This window comes from Netta rufina (assembly GCF_964035555.1).
Source record: "Netta rufina genome assembly, chromosome: 1".
NCBI lineage: Eukaryota > Metazoa > Chordata > Aves > Anseriformes > Anatidae > Netta > Netta rufina.
The window spans coordinates 1,577,269-1,589,740 of record NC_140123.1 but is presented as its reverse complement, the minus strand read 5'-3'; the positions used below and the strand labels follow the sequence as shown (position 1 = coordinate 1,589,740).

At 55.1% G+C, this 12,472-nt stretch overlaps 3 protein-coding genes across 3 annotated transcripts in view; 1 reads left to right on the top strand and 2 right to left on the bottom strand.

Annotated features, from left to right (window-relative positions):
- Positions 1-562: 562 nt before the first annotated feature.
- DNAJB13 (DnaJ heat shock protein family (Hsp40) member B13) lies at positions 563-5,413 on the top strand. Its single transcript, XM_084299291.1, is given in 9 exon segments — positions 563-723; positions 2,574-2,677; positions 2,776-2,864; positions 2,866-2,941; positions 3,519-3,592; positions 3,594-3,680; positions 3,877-3,990; positions 4,464-4,867; positions 5,137-5,413. Coding segments are annotated over 9 exon segments (1,248 nt in total). The 5' UTR covers positions 563-577; the 3' UTR covers positions 5,291-5,413.
- A 141-nt stretch (positions 5,414-5,554) lies between these two features.
- Positions 5,555-7,918, bottom strand: LOC311217294 (putative mitochondrial transporter UCP3). The gene is made up of 7 exons (XM_084299248.1): positions 7,763-7,918; positions 7,488-7,624; positions 7,189-7,399; positions 6,861-7,058; positions 6,516-6,617; positions 6,244-6,424; positions 5,555-6,069 (listed from the first exon to the last, which is right to left on the bottom strand). The coding sequence occupies exons 2-7, from the start codon at positions 7,611-7,613 to the stop codon at positions 5,964-5,966; spliced, it is 924 nt and encodes a 307-aa protein (XP_084155374.1). The 5' UTR covers positions 7,614-7,624; positions 7,763-7,918; the 3' UTR covers positions 5,555-5,963.
- Positions 7,919-9,271: 1,353 nt separating this feature from the next.
- C2CD3 (C2 domain containing 3 centriole elongation regulator) overlaps positions 9,272-12,472 on the bottom strand; it is a gene marked incomplete at its 5' end in the record, with an annotated part of 48,225 nt that continues 45,024 nt past the window's right edge. Inside the window, one exon of the mRNA XM_084294867.1 lies at positions 9,272-9,554. Within this exon, the coding sequence (XP_084150993.1) occupies positions 9,411-9,554 (144 nt within the window). The 3' untranslated portion in view covers positions 9,272-9,410. The remainder of the gene's footprint in view (positions 9,555-12,472) is intronic.

The window sequence follows — 12,472 nt, the reverse complement described above, 5'->3', positions numbered from 1 at the left end:
CACATTACAGAGGACTGGGGGGAGGGGAAATGACACCAAATTCCACATTTGCATTTTGATGGGTGTAATTTATAAAACGTTACTGACCCTTAATGAGAAAAAGGTTGCTATAGGGCAGTCTGGAGCTGTTTCAGGTCAGTCTGGAGCTTGTTTTTCTCCTTATTTTTTAACTTAAATCCCTTATCTTCCTTGCTTCTGCTAGCTCAAGGCTACCTCTCTCTGTTGGCTACCTGTCTGCTTCCTTATTTTCTCAGCTAAAAAGACTACATCAGCTCCAGGCCTCTGTATTTTCGTCAGGGTTTCCTTGTTTTTTCACAGTTTTGGGGCTAAATACGTGAGTTTCTATCTATTGACACAGAGCCATGATTAAATCTCACCCTGAACCCCGTAAAGCTTGAGGCTCACTGAAATAACCACAGTCAGTTCCTAAATACGTATGAAACCATACGCAGAATATATTTTGCACGTGTTGAGCAGGGACAGCTGGATTTTTATTCTGGGACTGCTGAAAATGCAGTTTGTTTGTTTTTTTTTTTTAATCATTTTTCCATCCTAAACCCGTTAGAAGGGGCACAAGATGGCGGCGGCGCCACAGCACGGGGGGAACTACAACTCCCGGCATGCCCCGCGCCGCGCCCCTAGCAACGGGGCCGCCATGGGGCAGGATTACTACGCCGTGCTGGGCCTGGGCCGCGGCGCCTCCACCGCCGACATCCAGCGGGCGTGAGGGGGTCTCGGGGGGCATGGGGGGCTTGGGGGGGGTCGGGGGGGAGGCTGCGGGGCTTGGGGGGGCTGTAGTCGGTCGGGGCTGGGAGGTGGGAGGGGGTTTGGGGGGTGTGTGGGGCTCTGGGATGGGCGCTCTTCATCGTCATCTTCCTCATCGTTGTCATTTTCCTCATCGTCATCTTCCTCATCGCTGTCATCTCCCTCCTCATCTTCCTCCTCCTCATCTTCTTCACCATCATCTCCTTCCTCATCATTGTCTTCCTCCCCACCATCGTCTTCCTCCTCTTCCTCATCTTCCTCATCCTCCTCTGGGATGGGCTCTCATCATCATCATCTTCCTCCTCATCATCTTCGTCATCACCATCGTCTTCCTCCTCCTCATCTTCTTCACCATCATCTCCTTCCTCACCATCATCTTCCTTCTCACCATTGTCTTCCTCATCTTCCTCTTCCTCCTCCTTGTCCTCATCATCTTCCTCATCTTCTTCATCCTCCTCTGGGATGAGCTCTCTTCATCGTCATCTTCCTCACCATCATCTTCCTCTCCACCATCGTCTTCCTCATCTTCCTCCTCCTCCTCATCATCATCCTCCTCATAATCCTCATCATCTTCCTCACCCTCGTCTTCCTCATCACCATCACCTCCCTCCTCCTCACCTTCTTCCTCATCATCTTCCTCATCATCTTCCGTCTTCCTCATCACCATCACCTTCCTCCTCATCATCATCCTCCTCATCATCCTTCTCACCATTGTCTTCCTCCTCATCATCATCTTCCTCATCATCCCCACTGTCTTCCTCCTCACCATCGTCTTCCTCCCCATCTTCCTCATCATCATCTTCCTCATCATCGTCCTCCTCCTCCTCACCATCTTCCTCCTCACCATCATCTTCCTCCTCATCACCCTCCTCCTCATCTTCCTCCTCCTTCTCCTCCTCATCTTCCTCCTCCTCCTTCTCCTCATATTCATATTCCTCATCATCTCCCTCCTCACCATCATCTTCCTCCTCATCTTCTTCCTCATCTTCTTCCTCATCATCTTCCTCATCATCTTCCATCTTCCTCACCATTGTCTTCCTCCTCACCATTGTCTTCCTTATCACCATCTTCCTCCTCCTCACTTTCTTCCTCATCATCTTCCATCTTCATCCCCACTGTCTTCCTCCTCCCCATCGTCTTCCTCCCCATCTTCCTCATCATCTTCCTCTCCACTGTCTTCCTCCTCATCCTCCTCACCATCATCCTCCTCATCACCCTCCTCATCATCTTCCTCCTCCTCCTCATATTCATATTCCTCATCATCTCCCTCCTCACCGTCATCTTCCTCCTCCTCCTCCTCCTCCTCCTCCTCCTCACCTTCTTCCTCATCATCTTCCATCTTCCTCCCACCATCATCTTCCTCCTCCTCCTCCTCATCTTCCATCTTCCTCCCCACTGTCTTCCTCCTCCTCCTCCTCCTCACCATCATCATCCTCCTCATCACCCTCCTCATCACCCTCCTCATCACCTTCCTCCTCCTTTTCTCCTCTCCTTCTTCTCCTCCTCATCTTCATATTCCTCCTCATCTCCCTCCTCACCATCATCTTCCTCCCCATCACCTTCTTCCTCATCATCTTCCTCATATTCCATCTTCATCCCCACTGTCTTCCTCCTCACCATCATCTTCCTCCTCCTCCTCCTCATCATCATCATCAAATTCATATTCCTCATCATCTCCTCCTCCTCCTCATCTCCCTCCTCACCACCATCTTCCTCCTCCTCCTCATCTCCCTCCTCACCACCATCTCCCTCCTCCTCTCCCTCCTCACCATCATCTTCCTCACCCTCCTCCTCCTCCCTCCCCGCAGTTACCGCCTGCAGGCGCTGCGTTCCCACCCGCTGAAGTGCGGCGAGCCGGGGGCTCAGGAGCGGTTCCGGCAGCTGGCCGAAGCCTACGACGTGCTCGGAGACCGTGAGTGCTGGGGGGGCTGGAGCCACACCCCAAATCCACACCAAAAAATCCAAAATAAATAAAATTACAAAACTCTGATGTCTCTCCTCGTCCCCTAGCTGTGAAGAAAGGCGTCTACGACAGGTTTGGAGAAGAAGGCCTCAAAGGCGGCGTCCCCCTCGAGGGCGGTGATGATGACTCCTGGACTGACGGGCGGCTACGTGTTCCACAACAACCCCGACAAGGTCTTCAGGGAGTTCTTCGGTGGGGACAACCCCTTCGCGGGTACGTGGGGCTCTGGGGGCTCCCCGCGGGGTCCTGAGGCCACCTCCAGCCCCCAAAATCTTGAGGTTTTTGGGGACATTTCCCTCCCCAGCTGCTCGCACGTGCCCCGGGGTTGCTGCCCAGGGGGGCTCTGCTTCTGCTCCTCCATCCTCTTCCTCCCTCGGTGCTTCCTCTTTTTTATTTCTATTATTTTTATTTTTATTTTTATTTTTATGCTTATTATTTATATTTTATATTATATTTTATTTTCATATTTATATTTTTATTTTTATATTTTATATTTATATTTTTATTTTTATATTTTTTATTTTTCATATTTATATTTCTATTTTTTTATTTTTATATTTTAATTTTTTTATTTTTTAATTTTTATTCTTTTTCTTTTTTATGCTCATTTTTATGCTTATTATTTATATTTTATATTTATATTTTCATTTTTATATATTTTATATTTATATTTATATTTATATTTTCATATTTATATTTTTATTTTATATTTTTATATATTTTTATTTTTTTTTTACTTTATTTTTATTTTTATTGATTTTCCCCTCCTCTCACCCCCCCCCCCTTGCAGAATTCTTCGCTGAGGACGGCTCCGAGGTGGTTGTGCCCTACGGGGGGCTGCGAGGACGCGGCGTGCTGAAGCAGGGACCCCCCAATCGTGCGGGATCTCCACCACCTCTCCCTCGAGGATCTCTTCCACGGCTGCACCAAGAAGATCAAGATCTCCCGCAGGGTAAGGGCTCGTGATGAGCAGGGTGGGGACTTCCCCTCGCAGAACCCAAAATGTTGGGGCTGGGCCTGCACCACGGGCCCTAAAAAACCAAGAATTGAGCCCAAAAGATGATGGAATTCCGACGGGAAGGGCTGAATTTATAGAGGGGTTTCTGCTGCTTCGCCAAACTCTTCCTCACCCTCATCTGCCCCCAAAGGTGATGAACGAGGACGGCCAAACGAGCACCATCAGGGACAAGATCCTGACCATCGACGTGCGGCCAGGCTGGAGGCAAGGCACCAGGATCACCTTCGAGAAGGAAGGGGACCAGGTAACGGCTGCGCAGGGGAGCGACGGATCCCTCCAGAGCAGAGAAGTGCTGCTGTGCTCAGGAACACAGCAAAAAATTGATAAAAAAGAGCCCTTTCTGGCCATTTTTTTAATTTCTGGCCATTTTTTTCTTTCTGGCCATTTTTTCTTTCTGTTTTTTCTTTCCGTCTGACTTTTCCTTCGGATAAAACGAACCGAAAGTGGCAGCGTTCCGTCTGTCCTCACCTTTGCAAAAGTTGATTTTTTAAAATATTAATATTTTTTAATATATATATATATATTTAATATTAAAGATTTTAATTTTTTTAGCCTTTTGGCTCAGCAGGAGACTTTGATAAAGACATTTTTTTTCCCCCTAAATGACGAAAATCCCTTTCTTTTCTCCCCAGCCAGCAGGGAGCAAGCAGTCACGTCACCTTCCCCTATCTAAAGCTTTTCCATCTCCATTTCCCTTTTTTTCCCCTTTGCTTTCAGGGTCCCAACGTCATCCCAGCTGACATCACCTTCGTTGTCCGGGAGAAACCTCACCTGAGGTTCAAAAGGGCCGACGACAACCTCAGCTACGTGGCCACCATCCCCCTGGGAAAGGTGAGGAGCCAGCGGGTGAGGAGCTGCCGCCTCCTCCTGCGCTCTGAGGGGCCCCAAAAACCTCCAGAAATGGGTGCAGAGCAGCTGCTGGGTGCTGGGAGGCTGCAGAGGCCGCTTGGTGGGGGGATTTTTATTATTATTTTATTTCAAAGGGTATTTTTTATCCCTTTGGGGCTGAAAAATGCAGCTCCGGGGCTCTGCTGTGTCTCGCAGGCGCTGGTCGGCTGCACGGTGGAGGTGAGGACACTGGACGGGCGGCTGCTCAACGTCCCCATCAACGAAATCGTGCAGTGAGTCGTGCTCCTGCACCCCGTGGGGGGCTCCTCGCCTCTTTTTGGGGGGCTTCTGAGGCACGGAGGGGGGCTTGAAAGGGAAAAAAATACGTGAGGAGGGGGCGGGTGGGGCAGCCTGCCTCCAGGGACGGAGCTGAAAAGGGGAAAATAAACCACGGGGGGAGCAAATCTGCTCCTCAGCAACTCGCTCAGAAGCAGCGGGGGCTCTGGAAGGGCAGATTTGGGGAGCAGGAGCTCCTCAGCCCCCCCCTTCCTCTGCTCTGCAGCCCCAAATATTGCAAGGTGGTGCCCGGCGAGGGGATGCCGCTGCCCCAAGAGCCCCGGCGCAGGGGCGACCTCCTCATCTCCTTCAACATCTGCTTCCCCAGGCAGCTCACGCCCGAGAAGAAAATGCTCCTGAAGAGCGCGCTGCTCTCCTAGGCAATAAAGCTCTGCTGCCAGCACCCAGACCGGTGCGAAAACGAGGGATTTCTGCCCCAAAACCCGGCTTCCAGGGGGTTTTGTGGGGACGGGGCGCTGCTGTGGGGTCAGGGGGGAGATTTAGGGGAGCAGGAGTGCCGGGCTCCTCGTTATTCCTTAGGAGAACCCCTCACATCCTGATGTTGGTCGTAGGGGGACCAGATGAGCTTGGAGGGTTTTTCCAACCCTAACGATTCTGTAAGATGAAGGAACCCCGAGTCCCGCTGCGCTCTGACCCCATAGGGGTGATTTATTCGGGGAATCAGTGAGGAAATCCCAGGAATCACCGCATTCCCACATCCCTCAACGCCATCCCACCTGCCCACACCTCTCCATCCCACTCTTCTCGTCCCCGCTGCCCCTAGGAGCGATGCTCTCCGGGCTGGAAACCCTACAAACGTTTTTAATTCCCCTCTAAACTCCTCTCTGGTCACCTTTTCTCCCACGTCCCTACAAGCGGCCGCCTGCAGCGCCTCCGCCCGCCTCGCTGGTCCCTCTCGGGGCCCCTTTTGGTCCTCGGCATCGTCCCCATCGTGCCGGGGGGGGTTCGGCCTCGCTGCCCCCTTTCTGCCGCAGCATTTAGGGGAATTAAATCCTGCACCTCGCCCACGCTGGCGAGAGGAGCTGGAGGGATTCAGGAAGGAGCCGGCCAGGCCAGCACCGCGGCGCGTTGCAGCTGCTCGTAGGAGATGAACATCACCACGTTCCAGGAGCCGAGGCGCAGGAAGGAGGGGACAAACCTGTACGGGGCAAAACGGGGCTGAAAGGGACGTCCCCGAAACCCCAAAACCCTTCTGGGGGCATCCCAAAGGTGCTGAGCCCCCCCCCGGTGCCCGTGCGTGCCGTAATATTGCGTTTTTTACCCCCCGGTGCCTGTGCATGTGGCAATTTTGGGTTTTTTCCCCCAAACTCACCCCTTGTAGAGGCCGGCGAGGCCGTCCTGCATCAGTAGGGCCAGGAGGCAGCTGGGCACGTTGCGGTACTGCCCGGGGCCGGCGTTCATGTAGCGCGTCTTCACCACGTCCACCGGCGACGCCACCACCGTGGCGCAGAACCCGGCCCCGAAAGCGGCCACGAAGTGACAGGGGACGTTGTCTGGGGACGAGAGGGAGGAAAAAAAAACGGGGCCGTGAGGGTTTTAGGAACGGGGACGGCGCCCAGCGGCGTCCCCTGCCCCCGGCCTCACCTGTCAGCAGCTGCGCCCGCAGCAGCGCGTCCTTGATCAGGTCGTAGGTGACGAGCTCCCCGCAGTTGACGATGGCGTTGCGGGCGATGTTGGGCAGTGTCCCTGGGAGGGAGGGAAGGAAAAGGGCGGTGGCACCGGGGACGGCGCTCGGGGAGAAATTGGGAAGAAATTGGGAAGAAATTCTGCCCTCTGAGGGCGCTGAGGGCCTGGCCCAGGCTGCCCAGAGGAGCTGGGGGTGCCCCAGCCCTGGCAGCGCCCAAGACTGGGCTGAGCGGGATTTTCGTCTCCCTTCCAACCCAAACCCTTCTCCTCTTCCCTTCCCGTTCCCAAACTCGACCCCTTTACCTCTCCAGAGCCCTCGGACTCCCTCCTCCCTGGCGATGGTTCTGTAGGCGTCCACGGTGCCGCTGTAGCGCCGGGCGCTGTCCGGCAGCGCCCCGTGGGCCTGGAATCGCACCTTGACCACGTCGGTGGGTTGGGCGCACGTCACCGCCACCGCGCCCGTGGTGCAGCCCGCCAGCAGCCTCGCCCCCAGCCCCGTGCCTGCGGGAATTCACACACGGGTCAAATTTGGGATGAGTTTTAGGGTCGGGCACCACCGGGGTGAGCTCAGGGATGGGGTTTGCACCCGCGGCACCACACGGGGGGGAGTCTCGGATGGCGCCGCACTCACTCTCGGCTCCTTTCGGGGTGTAGAGCTGCTTGACCGAGTCGTAGAGCCCGATGCGGATGGAGGCGAAGCTCATCTGGCGCTGCAGCCCCGCCGCCAGCCCGCTGTAGAGGCTGCGGGGCCCCTCGGTGCGCACCATGGTGCTCAGCGTGCCCAAAACGCCCCGGTACTCCACCGTGCTGGGGCTGCGGGGGATCCGCACCTCACCCTGGATCTGTAGGGCGCCGACAGCATCACCTTAAAACCCCCTCCGTCCCCTTAAAACGAGCCCGTTTGGGGGTTTTATATGTTTTTATTTTTACCTGCAGCCTCACTTTGGCGGTGTCCAGGGGGAAGGTGCAGACGTCGGCGATGCAGGCGGCCGTCCCGGCGCTGAGGAACTTGACGGCTGCCGGCGGGGGCACCTCGGGGGGCTTCAGGCCCACCATGGCCACAGGGGCTGCAAGGGAAGGCGGAGGGGCTCGGTCCAGGCTCCCGGGTTGGGGACAGAGGTGACAATTTCCCAGAGTGGCTCCGGCTGCCTTGGGACAGGTTCAGAAGCCAAATCCTTCCCCCTTTTCTTCACCCGGGGCCTTACCGTGGGGGCAGCGCGTCCCCGGCTGCCTCCTCACACCTCTCTGCTCGCAGCCATCGCCCTGCGAGCCAGCTCCTTGGCCCTCCCTTTATATAGCACCCGGGGACGTTCCAGCAGCCGCCGGCGTCGGGTGACAGCAAAACCCCGTCCCCCGGTGGCATTTGAGCTGCCTGGAATCCACCAGGGGGTTGCTGCGCTTCGATCCCTGCTCCAAAAACGCTCCTGCCCCGCTGGGATTCGCTGCTGAGCGTGTTTACCAGCGGGATTTCCTACACCAAAGCCACCACAACGTGGCCCCTGAGCTCACGTGGAGCGACCCCAGGGCAAGGACCCGAAGCAAAAACCTTTCTGTGCAACAAAACCCCGCTGGGCAAAGGCTCGGGGTGCAGCTCAGGACAGTGCTGGAGGCCGAGGATGGGATGAAAGCTCAACAATTATCCCTTTTCTTCCCTTTCCTGCTGTCTTAAAACTCACAGCCGTGCTGGCACGGTGCTCCCGACCCCACCCTGGGGTTTTTGGGGAGGAGGAAGCCCTCGTGGCCCTCCTGTTCTTGCAGGGGAAGCTGAGGATGTGTGGTACGGGGACGTTTGGCACAGCGCAGCCCAAGGGGCTCTGGAAATGGTTTCACCTCCCCGCAGGGGCAAAGAGAGAGACACTGGTGGTGAATTACGCTTTTAGGACTGGCCCATGAAAGACAAAAGTGTAGAAAAGGGGGGGAAAAAGGGATGATGAAACTGGTTCCCTCCATCCTGACCCCAAAACCCCAAAAGTGGGGTTTTAAAGGCAGCTTTTTTTCCAGAGAGGACGGCCTTGGGCAAGGCAGCAATGCTGTCCCCTCGCAAAGCACAGACCTTTATGGGACACATGAGGGCCCCGAGGCTGCTGTAGGATCAAGCCCTGCTCACCCGGAGAGAAGAAATCCTAATTTTATTGAAACACAAACAGCGGTCGAGGACTGGTACAAAAATAACTTAGCTCGGTTTGCATCAAAGCCGTTATCAAACAGGTACAAAAATAATTTACGTTATAAAAGTGCCACACTGCTCGAAAAAACCCTTCTGTACACACCCCACTAATTTACAGGACCCCTTGGTCTGTATTTACACGAGCACCTCGCACTCACAGGATCACCAAACTGCTTCCCAGCAGCGATTTTGGGGTGTAGGAGGCGGGGAGGGAGCTCATCTCCTCTCCCCGTCCCCAGCGCACGCGGGCAGGGAGGCAGCAGCCCTCAGCTCCCCGCAGGGACGGCCGATTTTTAAGGTATTTTTAATGGTTTTAATGGCTTCAACCTCCTCTGGTTGAAGACAAAGGAGCTGCCCCAAAATGGGGCGCTTCACCCAGCTGGTTAAAAATAAAATAAAATAAAAGGGGGTGGAGAAATTTTTGGAGAAATTTCACAGGAATGAGGCTCAGAAATCGAGCAGGTGCCACCCTGGGAGCTGGCCTCGTGAGGTGCAGTCCCTCAGTTGCCCTTGGCTGACCCCCAGGCTCTGCCTCCCTTTAAATTAACCCCAATTAGACAAATTAAATATCAGAGATCGAAGCCAATTGCTGCCTTCTCCTCCCCCGGAGGCCTCAGCCTTTCCCTGTGTGGCAGGCAGGAGCCGTGGCTTGGACATCAGCTGCTGCGGCCGGCCTCTCACCCTCACTAATCCTTCTTGGAGAGCTGAGCAGAGAAAATCCGGGCGATTCTTTGGGTTTCTTCTTCTGAGATCGCTGCTGGGGCCAGCGCCGGCCTCTGATGGTTCGGCCTTCGGTAGGGGATCCCTCCCAGCGCAGCTCCGCGTCCGCTCTGGGGAGAGAAGGAACAAAATTTTAGAGATCTGGGAGCTCTGCCCGGTGCTGGATGTGCATTTTGCAGCCTGTGAGCAGCTGGATAGGCAGAAATCACCCTCCTGAGGTTTTTTCTTGCTCACTGGTTCTCCTCCAAGGGCTTTTTCTCACCCTGCACACTGAGAGGCATCGATGCCTGGACTGGGTGTGGGTGCTCCTCGTTTTTGGAAATATCTCAGCATCCTTCTCAATATCCCCATTTTCTCCTTCCCAGGTTATACCTGAGTGTCCGTTTCAAACAGAACCACTGAACAAAAATCCCCAGCTTCGGAGCCCTTCTCTGGCCACGCTCCAGGGCCTCGATGTCCTTCTGGGAGTGAGGGGCCCAAAGCTGAACCCAGCACTCGAGGGGCGGCCTCAGCAGAGCAGAGCCCAGGGGGACGAGCACTTCGGACACCGTTGGCCTTGGTGTCCCAAAAGAGAAGGGCTCGTCCGGGATTTGAACCCGGGACCTCTCGCACCCTAAGCGAGAATCATACCCCTAGACCAACGAGCCCCACATTTGGGGTGCTGAGGCAGCTGAGGACCCAGCCCCGGGTGCCCGTGTGGGATGTGCGGTGCGGGGCTGGGACCTCGCTGCCCACAGGGCTGAGGCTCTCCTGGAGGCCGGCGCTGCCTCCGAAAGCTGACACCAGCCCGGCCTTTGGCCCACATCCCCGGGCTGCCTCCTCCATCCCCACCGAAACAGAAATCCCCAGCACAGCAGGAAGGGCTCCCGAGGTGAGCAGCTCCCTGCCCTCCTGCACTCTGTCCGCCTCGAGGGGCACCGTTTGGGGAGGAAAACGGCTTTTTTAGGAGCAAGCAGTCTGTTTTATTCTTCTGCCTGGTTCAGACAGCGAGCACGCCGAGCAGCAGCTCTGTGACAGCTCTGCTGGTGAAGGAAAAGAGGTCTGTGGGACAAAACACGGCCTGCCCTGCACGGGCTGGGTGTAGCTGTGCTTGTTGGAGCCCAGGGTGAGGGATGAGAGGCTCGGGAAGAGCCTAAAGCTGCTTTAACACCAGTTCCACTTCCCACACACAGACAAGGCCAAGAGGCTGTCACCCCACACCGACATCTCCCAAATTTAATCTTCGGCTGTGCTGACCCGGCCTGGTCCTGCACCGGCCTGGCAGGCAGGAGGACTGATGCTCCCCACCACAGCTCGCTGCTGTAACCAGTTGGATAATTTCCCCTTAAATGTTTCCATCCCTCATGTGCTGCTTTGATTTTTGCTCTTTACAGAATCACAGAGAAAACCAACACGAAAAAAGAGGTGAGGGTGACGGAGCACTGGGACAGGCTGCCCAGGGAGGTTGTGGGGTCTCTGGAGATATTTAAGGCCCGTCTGGATGCCAACCTGGGCAGCCTGCTGTAGGGAACTGCTTTGGTAGGGGGTTGGACCCCCCAGCAGCTGGACTTCCTCACAGATGTCCCAGTGCCACTAAACATGGGTTTTTAGCGCGCAAAGAAACTCCCATTTCAGTGAAAACCTAACGTATTAATTGGAAAAGCCCTCCAGGATCACCTGCTCCAACCACCCCCTACCACCAATGTCACCACCAAGCCCTGTCCCCAAGCACCACGTCCAACCTCTCCTTGAACACCCCCAGGGACGGGGACTCCCCCACCTCCCTGGGCAACCCGTCCCAAGGCCTGAGCGCTCTTGCTGAGCAGAAATGTCTCCTCATTGCCAACCTGAGCCTCCCCTGGCACAACTTGAGGCCGTTCCCTCTGCTCCTGGCCCTGCTTCCCTGTGAGCAGAGGCCCTGCTGGCCACACAAACCCGATGCCGTTGGCCTTGGTGTCCCAAAAGAAAAGGGCTCGTCCGGGATTTGAACCCGGGACCTCTTGCACCCTAAGCGAGAATCATACCCCTAGACCAACGAGCCCCACATTTGGGGTGCTGAGGCAGCTGAGGACCCAGCCCCGGGTGCCCGTGTGGGATGTGCGGTGCGGGGCTGGGACCTCGCTGCCCACAGGGCTGAGGCTCTCCAGGAGGCCGGCGCTGCCTCCGAAAGCTGACACCAGCCCGGCCTTTGGCCCACATCCCCGGGCTGCCTCCTCCATCCCCGCCTCAAGGCGATGTTTGGGGAGGAAAACGGCTTTTTTAGGAGCAAGCAGTCTGGTTTTTTCTTGTGCTGGGTAATGCTCACTGAGACGACGGCGCTTCTCGCGGGCTGCCTGGTCCATAAAAAGGATGACACGGGTGGGAACAGCTCGCTTGTCTTCACATCCAGCAGTGCAGAAAAGGCTCACAACAAACCAGCTATAAATTATCGTAACTAAAAACCAAGTCCCCGTTTTGTACTGTGAATGATGTAAATGACACACAGAGTGCTTCAAAAGACTTCAGACCATCCAGGAAAACAGCTAGGGCCTGTGATCCTCTAAAAACAGCATCAATTCTTATCATTCTGAAAAATATACATTGATATTTACAAGAATCCTTTGTTTTTCTCTCTGTTCTAGGATAACCTTGCCTAAACCAAACGTAAGAAGCTGAGAGGTATTAAACACACACCTGGCAACATCAGGAGCTTAAAAGCGAGGAAAAAGAGGTGCTCGCTGGCCACCCCACCTCCTTTTTACTCTGCTCAAGGCTGTCCAGAGAAGACGGGTCAGCAGCTTTTCCTTCCCACCCTGTTCCCTGAGCAAACTGTTTGGGAAACAGCTGAAACCTCCGTGTTGGCTCACGCTGGCTCTCTGGTCTCTGTGCAGCACTCGTTAGCTGTTCATGGAGAAAAACGTTCACAGGGAGAGCTCAGGGCTGGTGAAAGGCTTCCAATGTCAGTGTGCCAAGGCAGCATCCGCTCCTGACCACCAGCTTTATGTAGCTGCAAAGAATTTACATGGACTGCCTCATCCCTTCACCCAGAAAGGCCTAAAAAAAAGCCAAA

What these genes read in the sequence shown, in the direction of transcription:
- LOC311217294 (XM_084299248.1), bottom strand. Translation starts at nt 7,613, where the DNA reads ATGGTGGGCCTGAAGCCCCCCGAGGTGCCCCCGCCGGCAGCCGTCAAG. An exon ending in CACCCCGAAAGGAGCCGAGA is followed by an intron (nt 7,059 to 7,188) that starts GTGAGTGCGGCG and finishes GAATTCCCGCAG; the next exon opens with GCACGGGGCTGGGGGCGAGG. An exon ending in CTCGCCGGCCTCTACAAGGG is followed by an intron (nt 6,070 to 6,243) that starts GTGAGTTTGGGG and finishes TGCCCCGTACAG; the next exon opens with GTTTGTCCCCTCCTTCCTGC.